Source organism: Carcharhinus amblyrhynchos, chromosome 22 (assembly GCF_965287045.1).
Source record: "Carcharhinus amblyrhynchos chromosome 22, sCarAmb.v2.hapA, whole genome shotgun sequence".
In the NCBI taxonomy this organism is placed as follows: Eukaryota; Metazoa; Chordata; class Chondrichthyes; order Carcharhiniformes; family Carcharhinidae; genus Carcharhinus; species Carcharhinus amblyrhynchos.
In genome coordinates, this window is record NC_137345.1 from 21,091,537 (window position 1) to 21,109,671 (window position 18,135).

Genomic DNA, 18,135 nt, shown 5'->3' on the forward strand with positions numbered 1-18,135 from the left:
TCACAACGCCATGCTGACTGTCCCTAATCAGTCCTTGCGTCTCTAAATGCCTGTCTCTCAAAATACCTTCTAACAACTTGTCCACTACAGATGTGGGGCTTACTGGCTTGTAGTTCCCATGCTTTTCCCTGCAGCCCTTTTTAAACAAAGGCACAACATTTGCTACCCTCCAATCTTTGGGCACCTCACCTGTGACGATTGATGATTCAAATATCTTTGCTAGGGGACCTGCAATTTCCTCCCTGGCCTCCCAGTGTCCTGGGATACACTTCATCAGATCCCAGGGATTTATCTACCTTGAAGCATTTTAAGACTTTCAGCATCTCCTTCTCCATAATATGTACACTCCTCAGGACATCACTGTTTATTTCCCCAAGTTCCCTAACATCTATGCCTTTCTCAACAGTAATACTGATGAGGAATATTCATTTAGGATCGCATCCATCTCTTGTGGATCCACACATAGATGACCTTGTTGATCCACAAGAGGCCCTACTCTTTCCCTTATTATTCTTTTGCCCTTTATGCATTTGTGGAAACTCTTTGGATTTTCCTTTGCTTTACCTGCCAAAACAATCTTGTGTCCCCTTTTCGCTCTCCTGATTTCTCTTAACTCTACTCTACTCTTACACCCACTATACTCTTCAAGGGATCCACTTGATTCCAGTTGCCTACACGTCATGTGCCTCCATGGTCCCCAGAAGGGTTTTAATTAAGTCGGGCAGCATGGTCGGTGCAGGCTGAAGGGCCTGTTCCTGTGCTATAATTTTCTTTGTTATAGCATAACTGGAAGCAGGTGTGAATTTGAGATCATAATCACTATGCAGATATATCATTATTGTCTTCCTAACTTTAAATAAATGCAGTTATTCTTACTAAAATTTCTGCTAAATCACAAGGCAAGTAACATGGTAGTAGTTTGAAACAAAAAGTTATTCTATGCATGATTCTTCCCATGGTTATATAAAGTTCCTGAGGGTATTTTCTCAAATGTAACTGAAAGATTTTCTTGGAATAATATCAATCAGAATTGGTAGAAATAGTGACCACGAAGCTAAAGTAAAAAGCAAGTCGGGAAAAACCACCACAAGAGACAATCAAATACTCAGCTAAAAAACAAGTCTTTACTGTAGTTTGCATCAAGGTGAAGAGTATTCATTCTTGGGAAAGGAATATTTTATACTGAGCCCAGTATACACCCAAAATAACATGACTTTCCCTTATCTAAAAATATTCTAAAACTTTTCTCAAACAAATTATTACCAATCAATTCCCAATCAAGTTCCCCAGTACTCTCCAAATTATTTTTTGTATTCACTTTTTAGTGGTGCATTTATTTGAAGTAGGAGCAAAGTGTGGAGTTACTGTACTAGATTCCATCAATAGGACAATCATTCTCCTGGGGCTGCTGCAAGGTTCACAGATCTTTATAGATTAACATGTCTCCATGGAAAATACACAAATATAACAAATCAAATTTTATGATTCGAACAGCTAGATTCACACCATATTGTGATGTATTGACATGGGAGATTGACTGGTATTCATTCACATTTGGAGGCAATACATACATTGTCTTTGTTTACTTCTTTTTATGTTCACATTTGTCAACTTGCTACTATTTGTAATTGCATCCTCCTATCCAATGGGCTGACCTATCACATGTTTGAGCTAGAAAGATAATGAAAGAAAATCAGGCTAAAGTAGAAGACAACAAGAAGACAGCCAAGTCATGAGGGGTGGGGGAAGAGAGAGAATTCATTTCCTAATTTTTAGTGTGGTCTTGTGGAACTTGCTTTGATTGTCTTCAGGGTTCAAACATTCAGAAACTTGAGAAACTTCAAGATGAAATGGTTTTACCCTGATGTGGCTCAGAATGTTTTCAAGTTTTTTTTATTTATGCTGATTCCATGGCTGCAATATGCCTGTATTGACAAGTTAGACCCATCCAGTGGGAGTTGTATACCTCAAAATTCACACAGGCTAATCCTACCAAAGTCACAGGCAATTTATGCAATCCACCAGGCACTAGAAATAGAATCAGTGTACCTTGAATAGTGAACCACGTAAACCACTTTCAGCTTTACCCACAATCAGATGAGAAAGGGTGTTTTTTTATAAAAATCCTTTTATGGAATGTGGCGTCACTGGCAAGGCCAGCATTTGTTGCTTAAGAGTCAACCATTGTGCTGTGAAATGCAGTAACGTGTAGGTCAGACAAGGCAAGGGTGACAAATTTCCTCCTCTAAAAGGATATTGGTAAACCAGATGAGCTTTACTACATTCCATGATAATTTCATAGTCATTACTGAGTTTAGCTTTCAATTCCAGCTTTATTAATTGAATTCAAATTTCCTTGGGCCTCTGGATTGCTAGTCCAGCCACATTGCCATCTTTTTCCCCCCGACAAAGATCACAGTGGTAATCAGAAAGATTAACTTAACTTTTAGCGACTAATGAATAATCATGCTTTGATGTTTGTACAGCTGAAATGCTCAAAATAGCCATCCTACTTAACATGGGTTTAAGAGTACCTTTATAATTAATGCCTTTGGTAACAGAGCACGCTAGCACCATTTACCAGGCACTGTCTGGGATAAACAGGCACGGTCCAGTGTTAGTGGTGGGGCCGTATCAATTAACTGACAGACTCAAGCTCACTATTAAAATTACGTGCTGCAGTTTAAAACAGTTCACATCATACTGATGGGTTACAAGCAGTTCAATAGGTTATTAAACACAATTTACTCCGGAGAGCCTCAATACAGGCAGCACTTGTCAAATGAGGTAACAATTTAATTGATTGTGTTCGTGTTATGGAGCTTGCTGTCTACTGGCACCTCCTCAAATGGCCAAGGCAAATAGCAACAGCTTGTAATCTGTCTAGTGCATTGCCCTCTCTCTCGCTCTCTTTACACCCCTCAGACAGGATTAAAGCCTTCCAATTTTGAGTATATAATCCAAAAGTTAATCTTCTTGACCATTTAGTCCACCTGAGTTGCCACCTTCACGGAATGGTGGATCTGCACACTTGGATCCCTCTGTATGTTAATATTTCTAAGGGCTCTTTGATTTACTGTATACTTTCTATCTAGAGTAGACCTTCCAAATTGCATCACTTCACATTTGTCCAGGTTAAATTCCATCTGCCATCTTTTGGCCCAGGTCTCCGGCAGATTTATATCCTGCTGTATCCTTCTCTCTCAACTACTCCCTTAATTTTTTTCATAAATTTACAATTAAAAGACTTAAAACAATGACAAAATATAAGTCTCTCTATTATTCCAATTCAGCAGTATCCCCCATAAACAAATCCCTTCTGTAGAATCAATTAGCACAATAACCAAAGGTGCTTACATGATGCTAGATTTCCAGCCCTTTGACTTCTGGACAGAAATCCAGACAGCAATTTTGAGAGAAGGCTATATCCTCAAAACAGCAAAACTTCAGAGAAGTAATCCTGATCTCTGGCAGTACCCAATCTCAAGACTTCAGAGATGGAAAGAGATGTGTCCCTCTCTGTAGCTTCCAAAACAGCAACTCCACTATCATACAGCAGAATTTCCAAATAAGAGACTCATCTCCTGGCAGATCTCAGTTTCTAATCTCAGGTGAAAAGAGAGGCATTCCTCTCTCCCGATTCAAGATGGCATCTAAACTAGAAATCTTTGCATAAGTCTAGCTTCACCTTGTCACTTGACCAAAGCCATCCATCATGCCAAGATCCACTCTGCAAAAAGTGGAACACCGAGAACAGCATTAGTTCAGATTAAAACCAACACACTAGCAATTAGAAGTAATTATGCTGCTGCAGTGATATAGGGTGTCTGTTATTGATAAAACGGCATAGATAAAATGGAAGGGACTGCGAGAAAGATCTTGCACAGAAATATCTCAAAATAAATTTGTTAAACGCACAGTACTGTTACACAGGAAGACAGATCTGTGCGATCACAACCATCTTATTGCTGCAATCTTTTCTGGTCCCACAAGATTTTGACATCCCTAATTTTAGTTGCCCTTCTGTGACCCAAGTTCTAGAATTCTCTCCCCAAACTTCTGTGTCTCTACTTCTCATTGCTGTTCAAGAGAAATGAACAAAGAGTTTCCATTAGCACAGGGATTGAGAAGCAGAGGACACTGATCGAAGGTACTTAGCAAGAGAACTAGGTTTTTTTTTAAACTTTTCTGCAATGATTAGATACTGAATACATTGCCACAATATACACAGGAGGCAGTTCCAGTCATGGTTTTCAAAAGGGAATTGGATAATCATAAAGGAAAAGATTTACAGGATTATAGGGAAAAGCAGCGGCATGGGATTAGTTGAGTATAGCTTTTGGAGAGTTGGCACAGATGTGCAATTGCCATTTCATGATTCTAAACCTCTTGAAATCACAGAACGCTAACTAGGTGGTCAAGAACCACAACTACCGGCTGATGAAGCAGAGGTGATGGTGGTTGGGGGTGGAGTGGGATTCTGAACTGTAGGGGGTTTCATGCTATCCTGGCAAAGAATAGCATCAAACTCACGCACAGTTAAAAAACACTACAGCCCTTTGGATGAAAACTCAAATAGTGCTTATAGGAGGGATTTTCCAATATTAACAGTAGCATCAGCTTAGAGGTCTGAAATGCTTGTATGCATAGATTATAGAGCTGACTGGTCATTTGTGCTTCTGTTTCACGGACTGACTTCTAAAAACGCGATAGTGTAGGATAGGAGGGGAATGCAGTAAAACTTACAACATAGACTAAATCACCTGTTGTGGACATAATTAAAACCATGTGGTTAAGCGAGAATAAAGGCGGCAGGGGATGAGGTGAACCGGGGTGGAAGCATAACTTATTCCACTTTCTTTAAAAAAAAAAATTTACAACGGCAGTATTAAAACAACATCTAGTTTATACAGACATTGCATATGAACTTCTCCAGCTATAATCCACTTTTCTGCTATTCACAATACCACTTTTGAGGATGCAAATAGAACAGTAGGTTTGTATGGTCAGTGGACTCTATAATGGGAACAATTTCATAGAATTATTGATTTTAAAATTCAATTATAAAATGGAGGCATCACTGACTAGGTCAGCATCTACTGTTCATCCCTAATTGCCCTTGAAGTTGGTGGCAAGCTTCCTTCTGTGTTGTTCTTTGTTCTTGAACTGCTGAAGTCCAGGATTGACCCACTGACAGGAACAGCAAAATATTTCCAAGTCAGGATGGTGAGTGCATTGGAGGGGAAGTTCCAGGTAGTATTGTTTCCATATGGCTGGCCCCTTGTCGCTCTGGATGGTAGAGACTTGGGTTTAGACTATGCTTCCCAAGGTTCCTTTGTGATCTCCTGCAGTGCATCTGTAGATAGACCATACAACTGTCACTGCGTGTTGGTAGTAGAGAGACTGAATGTTTGAGAGTTGATTTATCCTGGATGGTTGACTGTTATTGGAATTGTATCATCCAGGTAGAGTGCATATTCAATCACACTCCCCGAGCTGTGCTAGCGGACAGACTTTGGGAAGTCAGGAGGCAACTACTCTGAGTCTCTGACCTGCTGTTGTAGCCACAGTATTTGTATGGCTCATCCAGTCCAGCTCAGTTTCTGATCAATGATAACACTACAATGCTGATAGAGGGAATTCAGCAATATTAATGCCACTGAATATTAAGGGGTGATGGTTAGATTCACTTGCTAAAACGTGGTCATTGCCTGGCATTTGTATGGTGCAAATATTACTTGCCATTCTTCAGCCCAAGACTGGAAATCGTCCAGGTAATGCTGCCTTTGGACATGGACTGCTTCAATACAAGTCGTCATGAAGGGTGCTGAACATCCATACTTCTGACCTTATGATGGAGGGAACTTCACTGATGATACAGCTGAAGATGGTTGGACCAAGGACACTACCCTGAGGAACTCCTGCAGGTGTTGTCATGGAGCAAAGATAATTGAGCTTCAACCATCTTCTTGTGTACCAGGTATGACCCCAAACAGCAGAGGGTTTCTTTTTCTCTCTCCCACACCCTCATCCCCACCTGAACCAATTCTCACTGACTTGTTTTGTTAGGCCTCCTCAATGCAATACTCATTAAAATGCTGCACTGATGTCAAGTCATTCTCACCTCACCTCTACAATTCAACATCTTTGTCCAAGTTTGATTGCAATGTGTAATGAATGACCCTGGCAGAACCCAAACTGAGCATCCGTAAGCAGGTTATTGTTCAACAAATGCAACTTGACAGCGCTGTTGGTGACTCCTTCCATTTAACAGATGATCGACAGTAGACTGATGGGGCGGTGGTGATTAGCTGGGTTGAATTGTTGTTGCTTTTTCTGGAAAATGTGTAACTCAACAATTTTCCACATTGTCAGGTAGATACAAGTGTTGTAGTTGAATTGGAACAGCTTGGCTAGGCATGGCAAGTTCTGGAGCACAAGTCTTCGGTACTATTGCCAGTGTCGTCAGGGCCCATGGCCTTCAGTCATTTCTTGATAGCACACGGAATTAATCAAATTGGTCAAAGATTGACATCTGTGATGCTGGGGACCTCTGGTTGAGGCAGACATGGATCACTCAGCACTTCAGGCTGAAGACTGTTACAAATTCTTCAGCCTCATGTTTCTGACGTGCCATCTTCTCCACCTGAGCATAGACATTTGTGGAATCTCCTTGTCCTCCGGTTTCTTGTTTAACTGTGAAGTTATAATCAACAGGACACTACCTTGCCCATGTTTGACCTGATGCCATGAACTTCATGGGGCCCACAGTCAAAGTTGAGGACACCCAAGGTAACTTCTTCCCAACTATATACCATTTGTCACCATGCCTGCTGGGGTCTGACAGTGATGCAGGAATGGTGATGATGGTATCTGGGATAGTTTCAGGAATGAATGTATGACAGCCTCAACTCATCTATGAGACAGCTCTCCCACTTTTGGCATAAGCACCCCCCCCCCCCTCCCCCTGCCCAGACAGAGGACTTTGTGGTGTTGACAGGGATGGGTTTGCCATGGCCCTTTTCTGTGCCTAGGTCAATGCTGGTTGGTCCATTCAGTTTCATTCCCTTTCATTGACTTTGCAGCAGTTTGATAAAACTGAGTGGGTTGCGAGGCCATTTAAGAGTCAACCACATACAAGAGAGTCTGGAGTCACATTTCTTTCCCAAAAAGGTCATTAGTAAACCAAACGGGTTTTCATGACAAACAATACTTTAATGATCATTAGGCTTTTAATCCCAGATTTTTATTTAATTCAAATTCCAAAACCTGCTTGATGGGATTCGAAACCTGCTCCCCAGTTTACCTTGGATCATTAGTTCAGTGACAATACCACTACACACCAGCCCATAACATATCCCTGTAAATTATTAGCATATTGACACAGATAGCTTCTCTTAAAATACTTGACGCCAGGTTCACTTTAAAATATGCTGCTACAATGCCAAGCTCAAATCAAGAACTTCATGATTACTGTTGCTTTAAAAGTACCAAGCTGAATGGAACAATTACTATATTTTGTCTCTTTTCCTGCCTATAGGCAGGAACTACAGTTTTTCCTGTTTGATTTTTAGAAAAAAAAGGCAAGATCAAGTTTTGAGAATGTGACAGTACTTTTTGTGAACTAGCAAACTCCTTAATACTCTTAACTTCCTGCAGCAAAGCTCCTAAATCTACAAGACATGACTAGTCCCAAACTGGTTAAAATGAAGAAAATGTGCAAAAAGGTACAGAGATCCATTTTTTGATTTTTTCACATTTGGTAGTTAATACTGCTGTGTAATTTTATATCTTTCTGAACTTGTTTCAAATCTGAAATATGGTGCAAAGTGGTATGAAAAGGCTTATAAAGGTTGCTAAACTCATTTGATTATGTGAAAGGGAGGCAGGAAATTGATTTGTGGATAACATTGTCCATGAAGCTCATAAAAAAAAGCAGCAAAAAAAACTGCACAACAGAACGCTGACTGTAAGAAACCATGCGAGAGAAGCTAAACTTTAATAGCATAGAAAAGAGAGAATATGACATCTGCAAATATAAAAAAGTTCAGTATTTTATAAACATGACCCACGGAAAACCTGCTGAAATAGCACTAATTTAAAGTTGTCTAAAATCAAGGAACAGGGAGAATGCGAAGAGAATTTCTGGTAAACAAATTCCCATCAGGTTCCACTCCTTGCTTTGGACCCAAATATATTAGACCATTTCAGTAAAAGGTAAACATTAAAGCTGCTCTACTGCATTCAGTTGGTCTTGCCTCAACAGCTTGCCAATTAAGCATCAGCCATAACATACATTCCAGATTTGATTTTATGCCACATTGAGCACACAACTGCACTGAAGGACAAATTCAGAATTCCCAGTGAAAATAGCAGTCAGAAGGTTCACAAGACAGCATGCAAATAACTTCCACAGATTCAACAATGTAAGTGATAGTACAAACTCTGAAATGCAAGGTCACCGTGATTAAAATATACTGGGGCATCCAGATAGCTCTTGGTCCAATTCAAGTTCACCTACAGCATTTTGTAAATGCTCAAGCTAAAAAAAGATACTAAAATGGAGTTAGCAGAACTGCCCCATTTGTTAAAGCCAAATTATATAGTTCCAGGAAAAGCGGAAAGGGTTGCTTATTTGGGAATTTCAGACATTGATGTCTTCCAGGCCGAGACATCTTGGGAACAGAAGAAAAACGTGCTTCGACTTAAAAGAAATGTGTCAAGTTGACTATGTCCAAAATATGCCAATCCCCTCAGATTTGTGGCATTTTACAAGCACTGTGCTCACAATATCGCAAAGGGACATGTTTTGTGATAATGTTTTAATGTATTCAAGAGGTAGCTGGATATAGCACTTGGGGTGAACGAGATCAAAGGTTATGGAGAAAAAGCAGGATTAGGCTATTGACTTGGACAATCAGCCACAATCACGATGAACGGCAGAGCATGCTCAAAGGACCAAATGGCCTCCGTCTTTTATGTTTTTATGTTTGTCACACATTTCCATGTCCTTAAGGCAGCAAGTTGAAATTTACAGCCAAAGGTTTCAATGTCATACTGCACATTGTGATCAAAACTCAAACTGTTACCGGAATATACCTTTTTTGAAGTACAATGCATGGTGGTACTCGGAAGCACTCTCTGCTGCTCAAAGAGTGAGCATAGTGTTCTCAGCTAACAGCATGCCAAAACGGAAAAAAAAATTCCAAGATAACACAAGAATGAGTTACACTCCTAACAATGGCAGCTCTTCCCGTCTGCCAAAGAAACCACTCGCTAGAGCAGGAAATGGTGGAGCCTTAGCAACACGTGGCTGGTTGGCAGCCCAGAAACAGAGAAGGCAAGGAGTGAATGCCAGACTCAGTCCGGGGTCGCTGCTGGGCCCAAAGTCCTGCCTTTACCAGTAGTTAACAGCTAGAGACCCTGAAAATGGTTTTGTGGCGGGTAGGTCGTGCCTTACTAACCTTATTGAGTTTTTTGAGAAAGTGACCAAAGAGGTGGATGGGGGTAAGGCAGTGGACGTGGTGTATATGGATGTTAGTAAGGCGTTTGATAAGGTTCACCATGGTAGGCTTCTGCAGAAAATGCAGATGTATGGGATTGGGGGTGATCTAGGGAATTGGATCAGGAATTGGCTAGCGGATAGGAGACAGAGGGTGGTGGTTGATGGTAAATATTCATCATGGAGTTCGGTTTCGAGTGGTGTGCCTCAGGGATCTGTTTTGGGGCCACTGCTGTTTGTAATTTTTATTAATGATCTGGATGAGGGTATAGTTGGGTGGATTAGTAAGTTTGCTGATGACACTAAAGTCGGAGGTGTGGTAGATAGTGATGAAGGGTGTCATAGTTTGCAGGAAGACTTAGACAGGTTGCAGAGCTGGGCCGAGAGGTGGCGGATGGAGTTTAATGCGGAGAAGTGTGAGGTAATTCACTTTGGTAGGAATAACAGATGTGTCGAGTATAGGGCTAACGGGAGGACTTTGAATAGTGTGGATGAGCAGAGGGATCTAGGTGTACGTGTACATAGATCCCTGAAAGTTGGGAGTCAAGTAGATAAGGTTGTTAAGAAGGCATACGGTGTCTTGGCGTTTATTGGTAGGGGGATTGAATTTAGGAGTCGCAGCGTCATGATGCAACTGTACACAACTCTGGTGCGGCCGCACTTGGAGTACTGTGTGCAGTTCTGGTCCCCACATTATAGGAAGGATGTGGAGGCTTTGGAGAGGGTGCAGAGGAGGTTTACCAGGATGTTGCCTGGTATGGAGGGGAGGTCCTATGGAAGAGAGGCTGAGGGATTTGGGGTTGTTTTCGCTGGAAAGAAGGCGGCTAAGAGGGGATCTTATTGAAACATATAAGATGATTAGAGGTTTAGATAGGGTGGATAGTGATAGCCTTTTTCCTCTGATGGAGAAATCTAACACGAGGGGGCATGGCTTTAAATTAAGGGGTGGTAGTTATAGGACGGATGTCAGGGGTAGGTCCTTTACCCAGAGGGTGGTGAGGGATTGGAATGCCCTGCCTGCTGCAGTTGTAAATGCGCCTAGTTTGGGGGCGTTTAAGAGATCCGTGGATAGGTTTATGGACGAGAAGGGATTGGTTTAGGTTAGTGGGTCATTGTTTTGTAACTGGTCGGCGCAACATCGTGGGCCGAAGGGCCTGTTCTGCGCTGTAATGTTCTATGTTCTAAAAGTCAGAAGTATAGGCCCAGCCAGCAATACAATAAGAGCATGGGGCTGCTATGGACTAACAATTCAATAAGATACTCGATGATGATAAGATAATGATGCGAGTATATTATCAAATAAATAGGTTGGACTAAAACCTGGTGTTGTCAGACTTTTTACTGTGTTTACGCCAGTCCAACGCCGGCATACCCACATCATGACTAACAATTCAAGACAGGGGAGGGGTGAGGAACAGGGACAAAGATACCATCCTGCCAAAAAAATCATTCAGGAATGATAACAAGAGCAAAGTTAAATTCAACAAAATAAGTCTGGAATTGAAATGACCATGAAACCATTGTCAATGTTGTAAAAACCCTCCTGATTCACAAATGCCCTTAAAAAGGAAACCGAGGTCTTTACCTGGTCTGGCCTATATGTGACACTTTGACTCTTAACTGCTATCTGAAATGGCCAAGCTACACACTTGCATCCAACTGCTACAAATTTCGACAGGAATGAAACTAGACAGACCACCCAGCATTGACCTAGACACCAGAAACGACAAAGGCCAACCTATCCCTGTCAATCTTGCAAAGTCCTCCATCTGGGACCTCATGAAAAATTGAGAGCTGACCCAGAGGCTAGTCAGGGCATAGTCATTGTTACAGAATCATAATTTGCAATGTCTCAGACACCACCATCTCTAGGTCTATTCTGTCCCACCAACAGAACAGTCCCAGCAGAGGTGACAGCAGCACATCAACTAAGAGGGAGTTGCTGAAGGAGACCTCAGCATCAACTTTGGACTCTCATGAAGTCTCATGACATTAGATCCAACATGGGCAAGGAAACCTCCTGTGTAATTTACATACCACCCCACTCAGAGCTGATTAGTGCTAGATGTCAAAACACCATTTGAAGATGACACAGTAAAATCCCCCAGCGTACAATGTCCATCGGAGTGGTTTAGTTGCACCACCCTAGATATAGCTGCTAAACTAGATCTGCAGCAGGTGATGAGAGAACCAACAAAAGGGAAAACATACTTGCCCTCATTCTCACCAACTTGCATGTGACCATCACACAGCCCTTGGAGACAAAGTGCCATCTTCACATGGAAGATATCATGGCACAAATTCACATCAGCCCAAACCTGAACATTGTCCAATTCTTACTGCATATCAGAATGGACTATTTCAGCATGAGAGTCATCATGACTAGAACCAAATGCTGTGCAATCAACAACCATCCATTTTTTGAATTTGATGGAGGGAAGAAATTGATGATGAAGCAGCTAAAGATGGTTGGGCCGCAGACATTAGCTTGAGAAACTCCTGCAGTGATGTCCTGGAACTGAGCTGACTGAGTTCCAAAAGCTACAACCATCTTCCTTTGCACCAGGTATAACCCCAGCTATTATAGAATCCCAACAGAGCAGGCCGCCATTCGGCCCATTGAGTCTGCACCAACAACAATCCCACCAGACCCTAGACCCGTAACCTCACATTAACCTATGCATCTCAGGACACTAAAGGGGCAATTTAGCATCGCCAATCAACTTGACTCACGCAGACATGGGGAGAATGTGCAAACTCCACATAGATAGTGACCCAAGCCAGGAATTGAACCCAGATCCCTGAAGCTGTGAGACAGCAGATCTAACCATTGCGCTGTGCTGCCCCAATCACTGTGCCACTGCCACAGTCAAAGACCCTTGCCACTTTACTGATGATTGAATGGAGGCCAACAGGTCAGTCATTAGCTGGGTTGGATTTGCTCTGCTCTTTTGAGGACAGGGAAATTCTGGGCAATTAGTCAGGCAGTCCTGTAGATGTACTGGAGTAGCTTGGCTGGGGAGATAACTGGTTCTGGAGTACAGATTGCACTACTATCACCAGAATGGTATCAGGGTCCAAAACCTATCAAGTGCCCTCAGCCATTTCTTGCTATCAAGTGGAGTGAATTGAATTGGTAGAAGACCGGCAATGACGTTGGACACCTCCATGGGAGACCGAGATAGGTCACATTGGCAATTCTTGAAGATGTTGCAAATGCTTCAAGCCTTGATTTTTGTCCTGATATGCTGGATTTCTCTGTTATTGAGGATGGAGACGAGCTTCCTCTTCCAACTGTTTAATTGTCTATCACCATACACAAGCAGATGTGACAGGACTGCAGTTTTCATCGGATCCATTGTGGTGCATTGGTTTGCTCTGTTGCATGGGACTTACTGTATTGCAACTTTGACAGGGTGACCTTATTTTTAGGTATGCCTGGTGCTGCTCCATGTCCTCCAGTATTCTTCATTAAACTAGGATTGTTTCCTTGGCTTGATGGTAACTATACGAAGGGGATAAGCCAGGCTATGAAATTACAGATTGTGGTTGATCACAATTCTACTGCTGTTGAAGGCCCACTGCACCTCACGCATGCCCGGTTTTGAACTGCTGGACCTGTTCTGAATCTATCCCATTTAGCACAGCAATACAGTCATGGAGTACAATGATGTTCATTATGAAGGCTGGGCTTTATCTCTGATATAGTCATGCAGTGGTCACTTCTATTTCTACTGCCATGAACAGATGCATGTGACAAGTAAATGGGTGAGGATTCTGGTAGCTTTGCCCTCTTGTTGGTTCCCTCATCTGTCAGATAGGGTTTGTAGCAGGCAAGTCCATTAGCATTAAACCAGTTCAGTCAGGAGTGATGTTTCCAATTCATCCTCTGTGATGAACACAAAAGTCTCCCACTTTGTGCCCTTGCCACTACTGGACTCCCTTCAAGTAATGTTCAACACAGAGTACTGATTCATCAGCTGAGAGAATGTGATAGGTTACCAGTGGGCAATTCCTTACCCTCGTTTAACTTGGTAACTTTGACTTTTAACCAATTAAGTTTAATGTTGAGGATTCCCAAGGTAACTCCTTTTGACTGACTGCAACTTTGCCATCAGTTCTGCTGAATTTGTCCTCCTGGTGGGGTGGGGCATACTGAGAGAGAGCGATGGCTGTGTCTGGGGCACTGGCTGCGGGCTGTGATTCTGAGAGAAAGGCCATTCCAGACTGTTGCATGGAACGATCTCAGTCTGTCAGACAGCCATCCTAGTCTTGACATAAGATCACAGGTATTAGTATGGAGGACTTCACAGGGTCAGGTGCGCAGATTGTCTTTTCAATTGGCTGCCCACCTCCAGTCTTTGCATGGCAGTGCCACTGAGGTTCGCACCATTGGTAAAATCCCACACCCGTAGGGAGACATCAAGATTCCTGCACCAATACATTCCACCACTATTTTGCAAGGCCTTCCCCATATCTAGAGCTCAGACTGGAAGTGGAAAATCTCCAAGAATCCAATAAGTGTTAACAGTCTCAAACCTGTTCCAAAATTACCCCACGTTCAGAACTTACTTGCAGTGCTACCCAAGACACTAAGGACGGCTAGTGTGAGATGGTACGTGGGAGTGCACTAAATCTGAAGTCAGGGGAAGAGCACTGGAAGCTTTGCTCTGCATCTAGCTGTGCTATAGCTGACCCATAAAAGTGTTGGACACCCAGGTAAACATCTTTACCTTAATATCCATTTTTTTTCTGCTGATCAAGAGAACTGGTAAACAACTGCCAGAGCTATCAATCTGCTAATCACACCTAAAGATTACAATCATACATTAAAATTAGTAGTGCTTCTAAATCAACAAAATCCTTCAGCAACTTGAACATTCAATTAAAAAATTAATCCACTCCCATAAACTTAACTCTTGGGGCTATAAATACCCACAGCAGTATATCTGTGGCTTTAATGCCTCTTCTACAAATACAATACACAAAAAGATAGCTTGCATTTTTTCCCACCACACAACTTTCATAATCAAGTCTAGTTTAAACAATTGTATTTTAACAAATATGCAAGAGCTACACACAAGAAAGCAATATAGAGATTCCTGAAAGACAACGAGTTTGCAAACTCATTAAGTGATGAATGCAACAATTTTTTTAAAAAAAAAGACACGCACACATCCTTCGTAATATCCAGCTTTCCCAAACTTTCATTCTTATCCTGAAGCCAGTGGATGACCAAGTGGTCGTGTAGACCTACTTGAAGTGTTAACAAGCTACTTGATCAAAAAGATGGAACAGAAAAACTTGATCTGGCTGCAGCCAGAATATATTTTACAAGAGGATCACTCGATATCTGGAAACTATGTTGCAAGGACCAGAATATTATTTTTTCTCCTTCCCATCCAGATTGTAATGTCAAAGGAATTCAACCTTGAACTTAATTTGGACCAATGCACGACAATTAATTCAAGGGTACTGCTGGCAGATGTCACAGCAAATTGTGTGCATGCACCCGCAACTAACATATTATACAGTTAACCTAATTTTTTTTGGAGTGGCGGGGGGGTTGAAAATGTAATGATAATGCTGGTCACAATATTGTACCAGAATGCACTTGATTTAACATGGCTGATTAAAATATTGACCCAACAGAAGGAATTGCTCTCTTAATAAGACAGAGCAGTAGTAATGGTTACCACTGAACTCTTCAGTTACAAATGAAAATTGCCCATTCTTGTTTTAATGATGTGACAGAAAAGAGATACTTCCTTCGCATTTATTGTTTATAAGAACACACTAGAAAAGAGAGGAAATTATTTAAGTATTTACAACCATGTTTATGGGAGATCTTTCTGTGTCCGTGCCAGCTCTTTGTTAGGCTAGTCCAAAAAAAAATCACTGCTTCACAGCTCCAGAGACACGGATTTAATTCCAGCCTTGGGTAACTGTCTATTTGGAGTATGCATATTCTCCCAGTGTCCATGTGGATTTCCTCTCAGGCCAAAAATTTGCAGGTTAAGTGGACTGGCCATGCTAAATTTCCTCTTAGTGTAGGTTTTAATGGATTAGCCATGGTAAATGTGTGAGGAGCAGGGGAAAGAGGGCCTGAGTAAAATACTCTGTCAGAGCATCGCTGTAGTCTCACTGGGCCAAATGGCCTCTTCTGCGTTATAGGAATTCAATGATTCGAATCCAATTTTCTGTCAAGAGGCAAATAGTCCTCGTCTCAACCACTTGTGACACTGTGTAAAGACATTTCTTAACTTCGCCTGCAAGAGGATTTCCAACACAAAATATGAATATGCGTTTCAATTTCATAAAAAGGAAACCTCAAGATGTTTTAGTCAGATAAATGATGTCAACTGACATGTTTCTGTTAACTACTTGTTTGGTATTTTTGCTTTATACCTGCAGAGTAGGTATGCCTTATTTCACTACTGAAAAAGTATACAGTTTTCACATCTGACAGTGATGCAACGAAACAAAAATACATTCTGTTTTGATTTTTGGCTTGATATGTAATTTTAATCACCAACGAGCAAGGGAAAAAGACTTTGATAGAGCACTGGGAATTGTATATACCTACCATTGAGCAGTAATCTAAGTCTTGCTGGTTGCCCATTACTACCACCACCAAATCTGCCAGCCACAGCAGAAGGCTATCAGAACTATAAGTGGCTTAAGACAAGCTCCATTTGTCGCTAAATGATCATAAATCATGCAGTTCACTCAAACCAAGGCTATGAATTGACAAAATGTGGCAAGTCACCTTTCAACAATAGACTAATAAGATGATTGAGAAGCAGCACTAGCAAATTTTAAATATAACAATCTAATAATAGTAGGACCAAGCAGAAACATTTTATTGTCAAGTTTTAAAAACTGAGAAAATGATCAGTTGAACTGCTTTGTGATGTCATTGAAGTTATGATCTCACATCATAGAAACAGACTGTAGCTTGGTAACCATGAAAACAAAAAAAGGGTAATAACAATTTATGCATCAAAAGCTATACCCTAGAAGATTAAACTACACTAGACTTAAAACTACGTGACATTATAATAAATTGTGCAGCTAGTCTGTTGGGGACAGAGATCTACTTCTGCTAGCACTTTTGACCCAAAGCGGTATCCTAAATCCTATTACAGAGCCTCCCCACCCTTCCTGACCCTCTACTGTAGAAACTGTGATCTATACCCAGATCCTCTCTAGATTTGACTTTTTATAATGCTCTCATTGCCAACTTCAGGAGCACAACCACTCACCAAACTCATCTGCCCAAAGCTTTAATTGCCCAAACCCACTTCACCCATTATTCAAATTTAAAACACTCAATCCAAGTCCACCAATCATCCCGTGACACAACCCCACATTTCAACATTGTTCCCATCTTATAGTGCTCCACGCATTTTCTGACTCCAGCCTGCCTGTGGATTTCCCCCTTACCTTCATTCCACATTTGGCCACCTCAGCCCTACTACCATTGAGGATTCCTCAGAAAACTTTTGTTAAAGAAAAAAACCAGGTCTTCAGACAATGGGAGCTTGGGAGACTTACTGCAAAACCATAACCAAAAGATGTTTACACCACTCAGCTTTTTCCAACTTATAGGTTTCATATACCACAGCAGAACCTGTTCTCTTACTTGGTCATTCAGCAGCAGAAATTAAAATATTAAAAAGATTCCTCTACAGGAAAAACAAAAAAGTATATATAGGCACAGGAAAGTGTATACAAATTGAGAACTTTCCCCCCCACTTCCAAAATGTTACTAATGCTTTCCGTGCAGGGAATTGAATAAACTTCAGAAACAAAAAGAATCAAACTTCATCCTTTGGGGATGAAAAGGTAATGGGGAGGGTGTCATACTTAACACATTGTGTAGCGCACTACCTACCCCACACCTCTAAAACACACCATCAGACCAAACAAAATAATCCAGAGCAGAGGCAGCAAAATAATTAAATAAAAGTAACCGACCAGCAGTTTCTCATCCCGCTCACTCCTGGAGCGGGAGGGAGAATGGAAGCTGCCTAAAGGCCTGGGCCACAGTCGGAGCCTCGGCCTTGTGTTGAAATTAAGCCCAGAGCGAACGGGGGTGGGCCCGGCTCACCCCCCAAAAAAAAACACACCAGTACTCACTTTTTCACAATCTTCTCCTTTTTGATTCGGCTTCGCTTTTTGCGCGCTTGGAGAGCCAGGACTAGAAGGGAGAGAAAAAATTAGATATATGAGAGCGAAAATCGCGGGTCCTGGAGACGGTTGTTAAAGAAAAACCTTCCTCACCTTTTCGGGAGCTCATGTTGGAGCCGGTTCCTCACAGACTCGCTGCGCAAGCGCAAACCCGCCCGCTTTTTCTAACGTCCTCCTCTGGCCGCTCAACTGTTCCGACCTCCGGCCGCTAGGTGCTGCCCTATCCCTCCTGGGTGCCGCCGCCCTTGTGATGTCGCCGACTGCTAGACCGACCTCCCACCGCCAGAGGTGCTGCCCTTCCCTGGTCGACGCCGCCATTTGATGTCGCCGCCTGCTGTTCCGACCTCCGGCCGCTAGGTGCGGCCCTATCCCTCCCGGGCGCCGCCGCCGCCGCCGCCGCCCTTGTGATGTCGCCGGCTGCTGGGCATATCTTCCACCGT

At 42.1% G+C, this 18,135-nt stretch overlaps 1 protein-coding gene across 1 annotated transcript in view; it reads right to left on the reverse strand.

The window, feature by feature from the left end:
* Positions 1-17,870, reverse strand: part of LOC145356989 (SRSF protein kinase 1-like) — a 76,551-nt gene extending 58,681 nt beyond the window's left edge. The window contains exons 1-2 of the mRNA XM_080210017.1: positions 17,789-17,870; positions 17,645-17,705 (exon numbers count right to left, since the gene is read on the reverse strand). Coding sequence (XP_080066143.1) covers positions 17,645-17,705; positions 17,789-17,804 — 77 coding nt within the window. The 5' untranslated portion in view covers positions 17,805-17,870. The remainder of the gene's footprint in view (positions 1-17,644; positions 17,706-17,788) is intronic.
* Between the last annotated feature and the right edge of the window lie 265 nt (positions 17,871-18,135).